Source organism: Tubulanus polymorphus, chromosome 4 (assembly GCF_964204645.1).
Source record: "Tubulanus polymorphus chromosome 4, tnTubPoly1.2, whole genome shotgun sequence".
NCBI lineage: Eukaryota > Metazoa > Nemertea > Palaeonemertea > Tubulaniformes > Tubulanidae > Tubulanus > Tubulanus polymorphus.
In genome coordinates, this window is record NC_134028.1 from 6,208,459 (window position 1) to 6,227,126 (window position 18,668).

The 18,668-nt window shown below is 39.5% G+C and overlaps 1 protein-coding gene across 3 annotated transcripts; it reads right to left on the reverse strand.

The window, feature by feature from the left end:
* Positions 1–626: 626 nt before the first annotated feature.
* Positions 627–18,021, reverse strand: LOC141903241 (G protein-activated inward rectifier potassium channel 3-like). Of its 3 annotated transcripts, none has more exons than XM_074791325.1 (5): positions 17,931–18,021; positions 15,126–15,295; positions 10,565–10,623; positions 4,695–6,235; positions 627–4,147 (listed from the first exon to the last, which is right to left on the reverse strand). In XM_074791325.1, the coding sequence occupies exons 3-4, from the start codon at positions 10,584–10,586 to the stop codon at positions 4,713–4,715; spliced, it is 1,545 nt and encodes a 514-aa protein (XP_074647426.1). In that variant the 5' UTR covers positions 10,587–10,623; positions 15,126–15,295; positions 17,931–18,021; the 3' UTR covers positions 627–4,147; positions 4,695–4,712. The 3 variants fall into 3 exon arrangements, with proteins under 3 accessions (XP_074647426.1, XP_074647427.1, XP_074647428.1); XM_074791326.1 differs by having other exon boundaries at positions 17,847–17,984; XM_074791327.1 differs by lacking the exon at positions 10,565–10,623.
* Between the last annotated feature and the right edge of the window lie 647 nt (positions 18,022–18,668).

The following is an 18,668-nucleotide window of genomic DNA, read 5'->3' on the forward strand; positions in this document are numbered from 1 at the left end:
TCACATCGCGAGGTCGAGTCACTGATTCGGCCACGACTCATTTGCCGGAACTTATCTACACTCAGATCGCGTAAGATCCACGATAATTTTGAAACAAACTTTTTAGTCATATTTAGTCGTATGATATGTACATTGCTGTGTTCATTGGCTATGACCTACGACCTTGGTCGTTAGTATACTCAGGTCACATAAGATTCGTTCCGATCCAAAGAAATAGAACGATCTTAATTACGCTCATGTTGCAAATATTCCCCCACTGAAAATCTGCGACTGTTTGGCAATTCCTTACGACTGGACGATTGGGTCGGATCTCATGTATGTAACCTGAATAAGGCTTTAGATAAGACAGGTCTCAGAGGTTTCTTGGTTCCTTTACATTCTGCTTGGACCTTTCGCCCATGAAGTGACCTCAAACCGGTTTCTGATAATACTCAGGGTCTGGTTTTACAGACCGGTATTAACTTTAACCTGGGGTTAACTCATAAAACTAATTCATTGTCAATTGAGCCGAGTTAATCCTTGGGTTAAAGCTAATGTACCAGCCTAATAAACCATCAATACATTCATGCAGAATTAGGCTTTTGAAACCAGAGAATGAGTAAAAACCAACAAAAACCTTTCCTCAGTTAGATACGAAATGTTTATTTTTCAATTTTCAATATAAAACCATTTACAAAATTGTTCCTTTTATGTATATATGTGTGTATGTATATGATTAATGAAGGGAAAAAAAGAATAGACTCCCTTCTGATTCATGCACCACATACATCATTAGCATAGCACCTAAAATCATAGTTATCAAAAAAATCTAACCTACCAAATTCATTCACGAAATAAATAAACTATCTGAGTAACAGGTTCGTTACTGGTTAGGCTCCTATGAACTGTTGACACTGTCGCTACATCGCTCTACATACTAGACTTCATTTCTTAGATCTACATGTACTTTCTTAATAGAAGGTATCCCCCTCTAGGTACAGCTGTTAGGGCTCGGAGGGTGTCCTCGAATATGTAAATTTTCAATTAATATGTAATCAATCATAAACATTTTTATAATTTATACTTATGTTCATATATATTTGAGAAAATAAATTCTATCATTCCTTCGACTATGATCAAACCAAGCCACCTCCCCATTTCAAAACTGATGGCATCTTAACACTCTGCCTGGAGAAATAGATATATTCATCTGATTTTAATGATCACGTTAGAAAATAAAAATATGACCAACTAGGTTTATTTCAGAATTCAGCGTTAGATTTTAATTATCAAAATAGCGTAACGGTAATTTACAAATCAGTTTTTGTTCATTATGAAGAAATCAAACAAGTAAGCAGCTTAAGTGTCAATTGTATCATCTACCCATATTTGACTTAGGCTGAGTCCAGCTCCTTTGCCAGGTCACAGTTCGACTGAAAACTTCACAGGTTGGAGCATCGGAGTGCTTTCAATTGTTCTGAATGGAATGAAATGGTAAGGAGCGCTCAAAGCAACTGGATCTGTAGTTGACGATAGTCAAGGCACTTGGCGAGCTGAACTAAGCCTACCTTTCATTTACACGGGTAATCACAGACTCACTAACTGTGCACAGTACAGTATCAGTGGTTGAGAAAATCCCTCTTGATTAGATATGAGATACTGGTACGACTTCAATATCATATTGCAAATCAACAATTATATCTATAGATTAAAAAAAGATGTCTAGCTATCAAAAATTCTAAAAGGATCTAGTTCCACCGTTCGAGGTTAAGATTTGATTTGATTCTGTATCGTTAAAACATCGGCAATGAACTAATTTTAACTCAAGAGAGTTTAATTCAACCATGGATGTATCATGATACAGGACCGTAGCGTGCGGCCAAAAAATAATACCGCTCGTTTTCAATTCATAGGGAAATATCAAACAGAAACGTTAAACTTACAACTATTACAACATAATACATTTATATATCAAATAACTGCATTAACTTTGACCTATGTTATATCAATGGGAACTGCTCACATCCGAACACAAAATTTCCAAAATTCCCATTCAGTTCAAGTCAAATACAAAACGAAGCCGCCCGCCTATTCCTCACGCTACGGAACGGTATCATACGTCCATGATTTAACAGAGAACTATGGAAGTGGGTCCGGCATGTATGTAATACTTGTAAAGAAACGCAATACCTTATTGTTTAATGATATGGCGACTTCTAGCAATAAACAAAGTAACTCCAGTACGCTCCTGCTATAGGAAATTCAGTGAACAAATTTGGCCATTTTTAACCCATTCAGTGCGTCTACACCACAGTGCAGTGTATAAATTGGTGATGGACTTTGCACCACACAGCGGTGTATTGATATAATTGGTAATTATTTCCTATCTCAAATGAAAGATGGCAGCACCTGTCAAACAGTTAAATACTAGTAACTAACGATACACTGCGTCACAGTGTGCACTTAAACGGTATACCTGATATTCAACACAATGGGGTGGAAGTTTTAAAGAACTTTCAAATTATCTCCAGCTCTTAAGGGTATGAATCAGTCAGCACTCAAAGGGTTAACATATGCATTATCTAGCGTCTATACCACCATATGGGGCAATTTACTAATTACAGCTTGATTTGTAAAACAAATCTATTCAGCAGATCTTGACCGATTTGTATTGAAAATATCAATGATGAGAATAGTACATAATATATAATTGATTGATTAGCTTAAAGCAGTATGGTGACAAATATACTCGGTATATAATATACTAGCAAATAGCAGCTTTAGAGAAAAAATAAACAATTACCGATATGGAAAATCCAGAAATCCAGTCAGAATATCAAAGAAATTTCTTAAATGTCATCCAAATGCCATAATTCATAACCTGATGATAACTGAAGTATGCATTCTATCATTAATAAAGAAGCATGTTTATATATATGGAAGTAGTTTGACATCAACAGATGGTTGTGTTACTACAGTTATGAGGAGAAACTTTTCCTTAAATTAGCAGACAAAAATATAATAAATATCTAGAATTCTATACCGGTAATTGAAATGAATCGAAGATATACAGGTAGTCGAAGTTGATCTGAAATTGCAGACTCTGCCAGTGAATTGACACCTTTTGGATGAGCGTTGAGATGCGAATGAGGGAAGATTATGCGAAATTACAGCAAATAACTGAGAGTCAAAGTCATGTAAAGCGAGTGAAATTTTTGACAGCCTAATGCACCCAATTCAATACTATTGCCACATTTAGATCTCAGAAACAATCCCAGTCCATTCTAAATGTTAGAGCAGACCTTGGACCAATGTTTCTGATTGATCAAAATTGGTTAACACAAGTCGGCTGATGAATCATTTCCGCTAGGCTATGTGTAGCACCCATCGCATGAAAACCAGCAGTATTTCAAAAGTACCCCTTCTCGAATTAATGAACTTTCAATACGTCTAAGGATAAAGGCACACCTTACAGGTAGTTAGTTAGTTAAACCGTCAAAATTCTTGGTTATTCAACAATATAATACACATTCATATAATAAGCTTCTGGCCTGGATCAACTCATCTTTTACTTCCCAAGTACCAAGATACAGTGAATTATAATACCAGTCTATAAAACCGGGCCCAGGGCTTTACTTAATTGAAAATGAAATAAGCCTCCCCCCCCCCCCCCGGTAAAAGGTAATACTAGTCTATGAAACTGGCCCCCGGGCCCGGTGTTATAGACTTGTGTAATACCTTAATGCCGGGGGCTAACTCAATTCAATTTCAATTGAGTTAAACATAATACCAGTCTATAAAAACCGGGCCTAGGTTCATTGGTCTATAACCCAGGCTAAGATTGCCTATGCATACACGAATTAGAGAAAAAGTTACATCGATACATAACAAGGCTGTTTCGATTTCCATCATTAACTCATTGAGTTCGTTCCTTTGTGACCTGAGGACCAACGCATTAAATGTCAATTTGTAATTGAAATTCCTGAAGATCTATAATCTTTTTCTATAAATATGATGAGATCGTCTCGTTAATATCGCTCTCTGGCCGTCATCATCATCATCGTAAATACCGCCGATTCACCGGCTATTTGTGTATCGTACCAATAATTACAGTTACTGTACACACATCAGTTGAGCAAAATTTCAGCCCGATTTTCAGCGTTCATTTCTGTAATGTAATGAAAAAGACTCAAATGTTGCAGGAAACTTAATTAGCTTAACTTTTTAAATTAATCAACCCTAGAGTGAATGAAAGAAGCAACACAACGTCCTCTGTGATATAGAAAATGAGATGTTCGAGATACTTAACATCGTAGTCAATGCAATGAGTAAACGTGCCCTGTATTGCAGAAAATGAAGAAGGGTATTGCAGCAGACTAGACAATTGTTGAATAAGTTGAGGTGCTTGAATGGTTTTGCAAGCAAATTCCTATCCTATCTATTTTCGTAATCACCTAATTGGGCAACAAATCCCGGTCCTAACTGCACTGATTTAGGCGCAGTCTATATACTGTACAACTTCTAAAATTTCTCATTGCCTATTTCTCAAAATTAAAGGAGTTTCAAAGGAGTTTCTGGCATTTTGCTAAAATCAAAGGCGTAAAGCACTTTCCATTTCGAGCTTTTAAGGAATCAAGGAGTTGTAAGGCCCCTGTTAGAAGATTGTATTGTAGAGAGCGACTAAAGCTGCTCGGATACTCGCACAAGGTACTCACTTGACGTTTGAAGATATGTCATGTCACAGCCGGATTAATACTGCCGCACAGATCTCCTCCCGATACCATGTCGATACTCCGATGATCAATGATATCTTTCAGAGTTCCTTTCTTGTCCAGATCCGCTTGCACCGAGCCGTTCTTCTTCAGTATGAACGGACTGAAGCGTTTCGCCGGCGTCGTGTCGACCTTCGAGGCCATCGATGACGAATCGTCGTCGCTCGGGTTGATGATCACCGGGTCGCAATCGTCGTCGTCCTCGTCGTCCATCTCTGACAGTTCCTTCGCGCTGCACGTCGGCATGTCGACGGGTATCGTCGCGTGGAACCGCGAATAGTCGATCTGGTACTCGCCGTTCTCTTTCTGGAACGTGACGAGCCGCTCGAACCGGTGGCCCCAGACGATCTCGCCGGGCAGGTACGAGCTGCGCGCCTGCGTCGTCATGCCCGTCGACTCGACGATGCCCTCGAGTATGACGATCAGTTCGAATTGCTCGCGGTGCAGGTCCTCGACGGACATCTCCCAGAACGGACTCTCCTCGGTGATGCGGTGTTCGACGATCACCGGCCAGACGAGGAACAGCCGATCGCGGCCCTCGTCGAAACCGAAGTCGATGTCGATTTGTTCGAGCGGCAAAATCTCGCCCTCTTTCGTCATTTGTTTTTTCACCAAGGCGCCGCGTATGTGCGCCTCTATAATATGCGAGCGTCGCATGTCGCCGACGCGGAACAACAAACACATGACGCCGTTTCGTTTGCAGATCACCGCGTTCTTGCTGAACATCAACGTTTCGGCGCGTTTCTTCGGACGCGACAACTTCGCGAACACCAGACCGGTCATCAACGCCTGGATGATCACGCCGCAGCACGACTGCATCATCATGACGAGCACCGCTTCCGGGCAGTTCTCGGTCGTGTGCCGCGAGCCGTAGCCGATCGTGTGCTGCGTTTCGATCGAGAACAACAACGCCGACGTGAAGTCGTGCACCTGGTTGACGCACGGTTTCCACTCGTCGTTCTCCCAGTTCTCGAGGTCGCCGTGCGAGAAACATATCAGCCACCAGATCATCGCAAACGCCAGCCACGATGCGATGAACGCCATCATGAACAACAGCAGATTCCAACGCCACTTTATGTCGACGAGCGTCGTGAATATATCGGCGAGGTAGCGTCGTCGGCGTTTCTTGATGTTCGTGTGCGAGATGTTGCACTCGCCGTTCTTGTAGACGAGCCGTCGACGCATGCGCTTCGAGTGCTGCCGGTCGCGGTGGTGCAACGGCCCGTTCGGCGACATCACCGGATAGTTGACGAACTCGGAAAACGAGTCATGCGAGCCGTACGCTTGACTCGACGTTTGCGAGACGAGTTCCATCTTGGAACCGCGCGAGTCCATCGTCACGAGCAGTTGTTGTTGCGGAGGCGTGTGCGCGACGCGTTGGTTTTGTTGAGCCGTCAGAAGGTGTTGCTGGGCATCGATATAAGACGGCGGCGGCGCCGACAGGAAATCCGATGAAGCAGATGATCGTTTCTTCCTCAATAAGTCTGCAAAGACAATCAAGTTGTCAATCAGTTAATAATCATTGAATAAAAAAATTGAATAAAATACAATTTTTAAGTTCGATTTTACCCTTTCAGTGAGCGCTTATTCAACTGCTACAGTATTTCTACACCACAGTGCGGTGCATCGCTAGCTACTAATATTTCACAATGTTTAACAGGTGCTGCCATCTTTCGGTAGAGATAAGAGCTTATTATTAACATATAATCACAGCAATGCAGCGTATAGACTGCAGTATAGACTCACTGAAAGGGTTGAACTGGACTGGCACGGTGGATATTTTGCCCCTCGACCCGGATTTATACTTGACGTGTTGTCGTGTTAGAATAAATGACAAAATAAATGGATCGTAAATCGTGTGCCGTTGTAAGTCAAAGAAAATCCGGTCCTGCCTAGAAAATCTCAGATCTAAAATTGCTTCAGCGATATACCCAAATACATACCACCTACTCTGAAAATAAATTCACTGCAAACCAGTCGACGGGAGGATTGGTATCGTAAGGTGGGCGGTTCGGAGAATGCTGACTGAACAATTGTGGGAATACGCCATATTTAAAAGAAGTTAATAACCTTATTGACGACGATGTTTACAAATATCGATAAACCGTGTACTGGAGCGGATGATTATCAAATTGTGTCGCGCTGAATTTATCAGCAGATGAAATTTCATTCCCGACACGTACTACAAGTGTCATTAACGCAAACACTTCATATTGATGCAATTTACGAAGACGATGTCAACAAAATCGCCTGAATTTCAATGAATTTTACAAACAACGTAATCGAGTAGTTTTCTTCATTTTCAAACGCTGAAGTATGGGATAATCATTCAGGATTTTTTTTCCGTTTAGTAGCCAAAAGCCGGAATCTAGGACTTCTAGCAGTCAGAAAACACATTTCCGACAGAAAATACGATTTTCGTTCCGCTGTACCAATTAATTGTGTCAATAATTATTTTTTTTTTCAATTTTTTTTCTTTGTTTCCACGTGGCGTCCTCTTCTTTTTTTCAGTATTGCGCACGTTTTGAATGACTTAAGATTTATTTATGATTTTTCTAAGCGCGTATTGTTGTCATCAGGCTGTTAGATTATTTATCGCTACCGAGCATGAAAGAAAAATTCTTGGATCGAACGAATTCTTTACCGGTTAGACTGCCTGTTTTCACAGACATAACAGTCAATAACCTTTAAGCGACAGTCGATCCTAAATTTAGGTCGAGAAAAAACTTGTTCAATAGTTTGCTGCGTAAATTCATAAGAGCACGTGCGCGTTAAGTGATAGCAACAATCTTTAGATTAGTAACAGGGGCGGATCTAAGAGGGGCCAAAACAGCTCAACCCCCCCCCCCCCTTGTATTTTTTTGACAAGATAACATCTTAGGAAATTTACACATATAGTGACAAATCATTGCAAGTGATATCGTACTAAGATCGCTCTAGATGCTCAGAAAATCATCCATTTCTCAAAATTTTCCATAAGAAAAACAAGACAAATATCGCGAGGCTTCGCGCTCGCCCTCGTGTACCACGTATGCTTATAGTATACAACTAGGCCTCGGGTGTTTCGGGCCCCTCCTGTTCAAAATTCCCTGATCCGCCCCGTTGAGTAAGCAAGATTTTTAATGAAATTTTTAAGTTACATAAATTTCGTGAACAACACTTGATAATAGACGCCCCCGAGGACCGAGTACTCTAACTTAGGATGTTACTTCCCCCAACGGAGAGATGAGCGATATACACGCTTGCTGTAATAATTCAAATGTTTGACAGTCACTGATTACATTCATAGTGGATTATTGATTTGACAATTAGAAGTATATCCCGGTTCAGATGGAATTTCATACGAACATTTCAAAACCAGAAGAAAAATGACTTTTGTATGTATAGTAAAAACACTGTATTAGATTATAACATCAAACATTATTCCTGGTGTAACGTTGTTTGTTGCAGCTACTTGAAAGTACTTCAAGAATCAATGATTAACACCAGCAACCAACTAAGTTATTCAAAAAACAAGTCGGAATATTCATTATTTCAGCATAGTTTAATGTTTCATCACATTCGTCTTCCTCCACAGCAGCTTACAATTCTCCACCAGAGATCTGGTTCAGAACTCCGCAAGGCTCTCTCGAAACTCTGTTTCTAACTTGCTGAGGGGGCCCATTTTTATTTACAAATCTACCTTCATCTATCTGGTGTCAAAATCATGATTTACCGGGCGATTGGAACAATAAATAAAAGTGCGATACGCATTTTTTTGCATGTCTTTCGAGAATACACGTTGTGATTTTTGAGAGAACTTCTTGCGAGATGATTCATGACAGGGATGCAGCACGATGTCCACATGATATCGCTTTCACATATATATATATATATATATATATATATATATAAAATGTGACAATAATCACAATATACGGGATATATACATATTATTCGATATTAAAAAAAAAATAACATTTCAAATCAGAAATACAGGGGCAGATCCAAGCTATATTCCACTGTATTCCAGAATATAGTCAGAAAAATCTGAATAACATATTTTTTACAAGTACCTAGTCTAATCTGCCTTTAAATACAAGGGAAAATAGTGATTTTCCCGAAACCCCCTTTACTGAGCTTCGGCGCCGGCATATCATCGAGCTATGATTTTTAGGAATATAGTCAAATTCACTGGCTGGATCCATCCCTGAAATATATACTAACCTTATACACTATATCACGTTCGTTCATATGATATGATTTAGTGGAAGTGCGGATATGACGGGGGTGACGGGGGGGGGGGGGGTGATATGTAAATGATGTGTACATGATAATTGGTAGTTGATTAACAGGTGATAGGTTTACACAACCCTTGAAAGCCAGAAGCAGCTAACTATCCGACATATTCAATAATAATAATCAATAGACACATGTGTATATACGTACGTATATGGCAAGTGTAATGTATCATGCAAACCTGCCCAATAAGTGCATCCGATCCATATTGTTCCATAAAATATCTGGCTCCAGTTGGCTCCCGTTCCACGAGCCAAGAGTTTACGATAACTCCCAACCGTGAAATATAAACTAATTTTGATGAACGTGGGAAAAATTTTTAAATGAATGTTACCGTAAATTTAACTCACAGCCGTGGCGCAGGAGCCAGATTTACGGTAGCTGAATTGTCAGAATCTGCTAATTTTCGACGACTTGGGAATCAAATATAATTCATACTAGCCGTGGAACCTGGTCCCGATGGCCAAAAAACCGGGTCCCGCTTCGGGTGGTTCTAAAAGGTTATCTTCTGGTTGCAACCTCTGATTCAGGCATATCAAAGATTCCACATACGAAAACAGGCGTACCATAAAATTCTTCCATTTTTCGACCCAGAGGAGCGAAGTATAACTCATGGACAGGAGCTTATAGTGGCAGTCTAAACTTTTAGTCCATGAAAATGATCGAAATCCTTGAAAATAACGTTTAAGACCGCTCTGGGGTCATAAATCATGATCTAAATTGTTTGAATAAAAGTGACGTTAAAGACTGCTCTCACGACTGTAAAATAAGGGTCATAAATTAACGGATCATAGAAAACAAAAATTATGGAAAAAGGATTTAGTTTTGTTTGATTATGCATATTCCGTGTGCATGTCAGTCTAGAGTGTAATCAGGCGTAATGATGGGGAATGTGTGAATACGTAAGAGGATATGTAGGGATGGGTTAGAAGAACTTGGAGTAATCATATTCTCTACAAATGAAAAGTAAGTCCCGTATACAGAGGTGCGCCCGGATTAGCTAACATACTATATTTTGACCCGAGATGTGGCAAAAATTGAAAATTCGGTATATATGAAAAAATAGCGCTATCATACGAAAGAAATAAAATAAAAAAAACGGGTCGAAAATTGAAGCTTAGCGATTGCGGCAGATGTCTTGTGTAGGGATAGCGTATAATTGATATCGAGTAAACTCTATAGACACATCTGTTATTTGGAAACATTTTTTCTTTTCATCTCACAAAGTATCGATAATATGCATGCTATATATATATATATATATACAGGGAGGTGCATTCAATTGACTAAAACATACAGACCCCTATGATTCATCATCATCGACGCAGTCAGGTCTATCGCAATCGAGACCCTAAATGCCAGTGTACTGCTCTAAACTAAGCCTAAACTAATATCGTATATTCATATATATTATATATACATCGTATAGCCTATGCATCATGCATTAAATATGTAGGTAGTTTTTAAAATGAAAAGAAAATTAACTTAAGAAAATAATAATAGAAAGAAAAAGAGAGAGAGTTATTAAATCTTACCAGGTGACGATTCTTTACTCATTATGTTTTTAAACAAAGATGTCGAATAAAAATATGGCCTGAAAATAGTATGTACAACAGCAGAATTTCAGTTTAGCTTTCATTGAAACGCTCCCAAAAAAGCATTTGCGCATTCGTTCATTAGTTATAACCAACTGTTCACATGGGTGCCAAATGGGCCCGGACCAAATAAGGCCATACCAAAAATGTGCATGGGTCAAATTATTGCGTGTGAATTTCAACTTGTTCTGGAAGTGACTTACTTATTTTGTTTAGGAATTTAGTATTGAGTGAATGGTGAACGCACTGTTTAATTATACTAGGGCAAAATTTAACTCCAGTGGTGCTAGTATGAGAAACTCGGCGATAAAAGACCCCTCAAGCGGGATATGACAAGTGTTTTCAATAAGAAGTTAACAACCCAGGTCCCTTTGAAAAACAGGAGGGTCCCATAATATGTCACAGTACCTGAAAAGAAAGCTGGTTTGAAAAACCAGGCGGTCCTTTACAAACAACAGACAGGTCTGGGACCTGGCTCTCATTGAAAACACTGATGACCCCCGGGGACAGTTGGGGGTATTATGGACTCAACGTTGAGGCTCCTCGACAAATTCTCCCAAACATGAACGTAATGTTGATATACACTAACCACGGAGTCATCGAGTCAATAACCTAGAGATATGAAGGCGGCATATGCATGCATTTATTACACTCATTAACCACGGTGTAATAATGAACATTTCCGGGTAAAAAATTTGCATCAGGAATTTTCGCATGTATTAGCTCCACTCATGCACCAGCTAGCAGGTTCTTATGTCATACATGTGGGTTTAAAGACCGGGTAAATTCAAGCCTGAACAAGACAGCAGCAACAAGTTGAAATGTTTGCATCGTTGAAATATAAAAGAATATGCTGATCGAATTAATCGTAAATCAATGGCAAGAGCTTCGGTAAACGCTTCTATTTCTCGTCCGTACCTCGGCAGGGATTCGAACCTGTACAAACCCTGCCACACTAGACCGTGTGGACAGCTAAGATGATGTCATTATTAGCCAATCAGAAATCCTGTTTTATTTCTTATTTTGGCACAGGCTAGTGCAGCAGGGTTTCGTGCCGTGGCCGAGTCAAGCGATGCCATCGGGTTCAAAACCCTGCCAGAGGAGCATGTTGTTTCTGAACGCATCTAACAACATAATGAAATCAGTATCTTCTAGATCTCGAAATGCTACTGGCAATTTCTTTTTTCATACCATGTTTTCACCTTGGAACTTAAAGCGAACTATTCGAAAAGCACACCAATGATAAATATATTTACGCCGAACATCTGTAGGAGATGAATTAATGATTTCATACGGAATATCCACGATACACAGCTATGCGATAGCGTTTCGTCGTCGTAATTATTAATATCGCCGTTAGGCTACTATTCCGCAACGGCGCGGTTATCAATATTTTTCGAACGCGCCGTTCTACGATATTTACAAGCGTCTTGAGTCGCGTCCGAAAAATCGAGAAGTACTATTTATTTCGCGCCTCGACGTATAGGGATGAGATTAGTTACCGGGAAATTTCGTTTGCGCATCAATTTTCGAACTCGAATGCGACGAGCGTCTTCTTCGCGGGATACGCGGACAGAATCCATTTTGAATATCTGATTAATTGCGGTATCGATAAGAAAGCCTGCGCCCCCTTCAGATTCATCCCGATTTCAGATACAGTCAAGTTCAAATCGGATCAAGAATCGCCTAACCGCATTTCGAGCAGTAAATTCAAATCCTGACGGAAATTTATGGCTCTGGCCTTTCGATATTCCGACCGATCTTTGATAAACCGAGGTCACGTACTGAAATACCCTGAGGAGCTAATTCTGTACTAATTCTGTACGGGAAAATTACCCTAATTGATATCGACTGCCGAGTCAAAGACTTCCAAGAGTCAAATGTTTACGCATTGTTACCAGGAACTGGACTCAATCAAACTTGTCCCGCTATTCAATTCAACCGACGTAACAACATTTTAGCCTAATATAGAATTTGAAATTAAACAAATGGTATTTCGGAATACGGATTTTGCACATTTGCACCACGCTCATGTAACGAGAAAGATGAAGTCCGAAAAGTTTCCTTTAAACTAATAATTTATTGATTTGACGTTTCGAATATAACCCAATAGTCATCTTCAGGAATGAAACGTTGAATCAATAAATTATTAGCTCAAAGGAACTATTCGGACTTCATCTTTCTTGTTATATTAGTTTGGGATTCCATCGTCACAACACGACCAGTGTTTCACCAATGGTCATCATTCGAGTCATTTCTACATCCTCCAATGAGACCGACGACGAAGTTGATAACAAGACTTCAAAACACTACCAAATATTTAAATCTTGTACCCCTTGCCTCCCGGCCAGTATTACTATAGATCAAGATGAACAGAAACTTACTTTCGTCTTCGCATCGAGAATAAAACGCCGTGCTAAAATCCGACGAAAACATTACGATCGCCCTCGCTCGTTCGTATTTACGTCGTTCGTACGATATCCAAAGTTAGAAATGTTTTGAACGATTAATAACCTTTCCGCGAAGAGAAGTGTCCGATCTTATAACAACGCTATCGTCGTAAAACAACAGCGGTGACAGGGCCTATATCATTTGAACTGTCGGTAGACCTATCATCGTGCTATATATATATACATATATACAATAACGTCAGAGACGAACGATTGCCTGTTTTAATATAAACACCCTATAATAATGATCGTATTAATTTATAGCTAGCTACCTGTTGATACACCCAGCATACACACGGTGCGCGATTCATTAACACTATCAACCCTCGAGCTGCAGTAAATCTAGTCAATTATTGCTGTAATGCGAGTTAAACTACATCATCTAGACTATGCGCGAAACTTTCAATAACAACGGCGACAGATCCAGAGGCCAACTCTGAAGGACTTGTCGCATCCCAAAAGGGCATTTGATGTCCAAAAAGCCAATATTATATGTATTCCCGCACTGAGGGGCCAGTTTTGAAGAACTTGTCATATCCCGCAAGGGCATTTTGATGTCTAGAGATGTAATATCATGTCTATTTTCGCGCTGAGGGGCCAGTTTTGGAGAGCATGTCAACCCATCCAAAAAGGGCACTTTGATGTCTAAAAATCAAGCATACTCCCGCATTGAAATTCATAAATTCTTATATTGACAAAATGAAAAAAAAGGCACTCAGAAAAATTTGATAGACTCTTACAAGTCCCCCTGGATCCCCCCTGTCTGAATAACGGTAAAGCTCATATGAACGGCGTTTTCCTATCATCAGCACGGTTTTCATTTCGTACAATTTTTAATGATGTTTACACATTTTTATACGACGTCGTTCAAAACAAACAGTTGACAGCGGAACGCGAACGAACGCACGCACGCGGCGCGAGTCAAGAGACTATATATTCCCATTAATGAACGTATCGTATTGCGTTTTTAATGATTCTCGGAAAGCATTAGTTAATTGCATACGAATTGTCAATTGTAGAATAAGTCGCCGTCTAATGCCATAGAATATACATTCGGATGTAAATGACATTTTTACGTCGCCTCACATGAATATCACGGAATGTTCGCGCGACGGAAAACAAAAACAGTTTTCTTTTTACACATAGGACTCGCGAAATGACTGTCTGCAGATAATTGTTTTCCTATATCTATCTCATTGGTCCGACGAGAAAAATACTAAAAAAATTACTTAATATGTACAAATACCACACAAGAGGAATTTGCTAATAGGACTATATAAAATCTTAATAATTTGAAAAAAATATAGTGAAAAAATGTTTTTAAAGTAAATAGTTTATGTAACATTTCGACTATATCGTATAATAGTCATCTCCAGGAATACCGTGTTATAATAGTTATGAGATATATATGCAGGGTCCCTACAGATCAGTCATTCCTGGATATAAGCGGTTTTAAAGGAGAAAAATGCGAATTTCGAGGATTGGCTCCATCACTTTCATATCCCAATTACAGTAGACTCCTCCTAAATCGGTGCTGTTTATCACGGTACACCATTAATTTGGTGGTTACGCAAGCAAATAAATTCTTAACACTTCCTGAACTTGGTTTTTAATTAAGTAACCCCCTAATTTGGTAAAATGTAATCTTGAAAATCCCATCCATTTAGAGGTGTAGTCTACTGAAATAGGCAATTAGAAATTTGTGTCTGGTTTGTATTCATGCAGTCTGCACGAATACAAACCAGACACAAATTTCTAATCACCTATTTCTCAAAATTGAAGGAGTTTTCGAGGACTTTCAGGCATTTCGTTTAAATCAAAGGAGATTCAAGCACCTTTAAAAGCATTTTTCATTTTCGGCGGAGTTTTTAAGGAATCAGGGAGATGTACTGGACCTTGATGTGTGAACAAATAGAGAATTTTTTCATTAAAGGTATGGGGATTCTATATAATATTATCGTCGCCGCACAACGTGCTTATATCAATGGGTATTAAGAATTTGCGGTCAACGGAATCCGCTAAAAGGATCAGTATTAACGGGGTTTACTTACCTAATTACCACCAAAGGGTGGTGGACACATTAAGATCTAACTCTGCCAACAGATATGCGTGTTAATCCAGCACACCGTGTCGTTTAGATTGAATTCGAACATGAAGTCCCACCACGCGACGACAACGACGGCTAGACGCGACGGACTGCGGAAACTTTACTCGAAGAAGTCTATAGAAAATAGAAAGACTCGATTAGATACAAATTATCGCATATAGTCGCAGGTGAATTCGTTAATAGCGCGGGCGAGTCAAATCTCGTTCTTTTATAGAGAAATCGACAAAACAGGTCGCGACCTTTTTATCAACCATCAAAGAGTCGCATTTCTCATTCTGCAGTTTATTTCAAGTTTAAGAAGTTTCGCTGCGTTCTTTCTTTGTCGCTTTGGGCTGAAAATCGCGTTTCATTTGTGAATAAAACGGCGTATAAATTATCGATTATACTTATTTCGACAAGTCGCAACATATATATCTCTCTCTTGATAAACGGGCGTTTTGAAAGCCGAAATTCAGTGGTTGAAAAAGATTCTCGCGAGACAAAGAAAAACCTAGGCATAACTCGCGACAATAGAATCCACTTCTCTCATTGGTTATCCCAAAGTGCTGTTTTCATATCCTTTTCAGCTAAATATCTAATTGTTCCAGACCTGCATGGAAACATTTTTAATGGACCGACCGGACAGAAAGGAAACTCGGGGCCAAGCAACGTTAAAGAACATTTACAATGAATACATTTGAATAGGGCGAAAACCAAAATAACAACAACAAACAATTAATTTACACCCTCAGGCCTCGACGTGTTACAACGTGATATATTTGGATTATTTTGAAAACATTTCCAGCGCGTAAGAGCATTCGATTACAAAACAATTCAACAATTTGTCGACAAACAAGCCCCTAAAGCTGCGATCACAAGTGTGTTTTTGAAACGCACCATAGGCCTATATCAGGCCCGACCAACCAAAAATGTCAGACCAGGCCCGTACCGAAGTAAAACATCATGGGTGTGAACATGCTCTTGAATAAAGAATCGGGCCAAATGCAACTCGAGTCTGATCCGGGCCAGTTTAACCCGGGCCAAATTCGCTCCAGCGATCGCGGCTTTAAACTAACCTTATAGAACTTGACCGAATGAGTGAACACGCTCTTAGATAAACTTGACCAACGCCCTGATGAATGAACCCAGCTGTACTGTTGGTTTAAATCGTCTCTAGATTTTACATACAATTCTAAATGGCTTATTGATGTACGAAAGTCCGATTCCTTGAATCAATGTTGCCATGAAATTTGAAATGCAACATGTTTTATTCATTTGAATATATAAAATCAATCATTCCACCCAAGAATATATAGACAGGCATGACACGATGAATCAATAATTAACATAGATTGATAATTACTGATATAAGTATCGTTCAGAATGAAGTCACATGCTATCCGAGAAATAGAGCTTAAATTTTTATTACTCCATTATGGGCCACAAATGACGGTTTCAAGTGCAAACGATCCTGCACCAGACGCGAATTCCAGTTCTTTTTAGACATGGAATGATTTTCATTTTTGAATGAATTTGCAGTCAAGCAAAAATTAGGTCGGATTGAGATTTGTCAACATAGCCTAGGGCCAAGATAAGATGTTGCTCGGTCCAACTTTTTAGTATCCATTCATTTGTTTGAGTGTAAGTCGTATAAGATGAATTCAAGTCCGATGGTTTGATTTAACTGACATTTCCAGCCAGTCGAGATAAATTTTGTCAGCATATTAGGCTCGCGGATTATGGTGGGTTCCATCCGACTATGGCCTATAGAAAGGCAGGGAATGCTCCTATCTCTCTAATGCTTAACTTACAACGGCTGGCATAGGCCTAAAGTTTGAGATAGCTGAACAATGCTGATGACAGTCAAAGGGCGGTTCCAAAGATATTTTGGCCCTGAAATAATACGGCCAATACCATAATACCAATTCTTGATGTTTATTTGACGGCATTGACACTGTTTTAGTGCCAACAAATATAAATATGGCTAAAAAATCGATACTTGTGCGGGAAATATGACCAGATAGGCCTAAGTATCAACATCGGAAATGCAGGATTAGGCCTACGATGGCGCCAGCTGTCCCAGGTTTAATGAAGTATAAGTTTAGCATTACGGAGATAAGATCGTTTCCTGCCTTTCTGTCTTGATGTAGAAGAGCCTGAAGAAGGGTAAATCTATTTTTGGATTGCACTCGAGACTCGAATCTCCGAAAATCTAACTTAGAAAACATTGTTTCTAGGCCTAGTGAAAACGCCGCCATTTCGCTGTCGACCATAGAACCGGTACAACCCCATTTTGAGCTGTCTCCGCTAAATAAACGCTGATTTCATTGTGAGACATTTGTTATAGAGTGATGGTTATAAGCTTGTTGGAAGCAGTAAGTCATCTAGTTTGTTATTGACGCTTAATTTCAAGTGAATCGGTTGAGGATTTTGGGATTACATACTAACATAGCCATAGGCGATTAAAGTGGAGAATTTATTTGTTGCCATTTGTCGACTAGTTGCCACCCTTGTGTTTTTATTATACAGGGATAGTGGAGCTGGTCATTGATATTGGTTTTATTCATTCACTATTAATTTTGACAAGTCCTGGTGCCCTGTCACTCCAGTCAGTGTCCGATCCGATCCGAGCCGCTATTTCTATTTTTTTTTGTTCTGAAGGGTCTGCGTCAATTGCATTTCCTACCTTTTCACCCACACTTTCAAACAGTTTCCTCGGCAGTAGGTTTCTCGTAAGATTACGGATATTCCCTTTTAACATATAGCTTACCAGCCTAATAATAATCACAAAGACGTGCCATTTTTTCGCTTCTTTCCATTCATTTTTGGTTTTTCTAAGAATCGTGCATCTGGAGTATTTGGTGCTGTCAACCGCAACTTGTCACGCTACGTGCACCTGACGAGACCAAAATGCTTTTATGAAACGTCGATGAAAAACTACTCGCTTGCCTGTGTATGCTTCTTTCATTAATCGCGCGCTACAATAGCCGAGCCGAACCTGTCGTGGATCTAGAGTCTAATTTAGGGAGGGATGGAATGTATCGCCTAAATATGTAAATATGGCAAGGGTACCCGAAAGCTAATCGGAAAACATTGATTCACAATTTTCGAATTGGTAACGGAGATAATACCCGACCCGGTAATTTTCGACTTGTTATGCTTCGCTAGTGTCCCAACCTAATTTTTGAAAAATTTTTTTGCTTAAGAAATTTCTGAATTCTGACATAGAATCTGATAAAGTAGAATATGCTTGAAGATGACTATTAGAATATAGTCGAAACGTTGAATAAACTACTAGCTCCGGTAACATTTTCGGACTTTTTTCTATTATTGTGGAATTCTCTACATTATCGACACCACAAGGATCGTGATAGAATCTGATATTTTTTAACGGTAAACTCGTCCGCGGATTATGATTGTAGGCCCTATGTTGTATATTTCTTAGTTTAATTGTGAAAATTCACTTTGTTTTGTACAAACAGAATACGGTTGAGGCTGATTCTTCGCA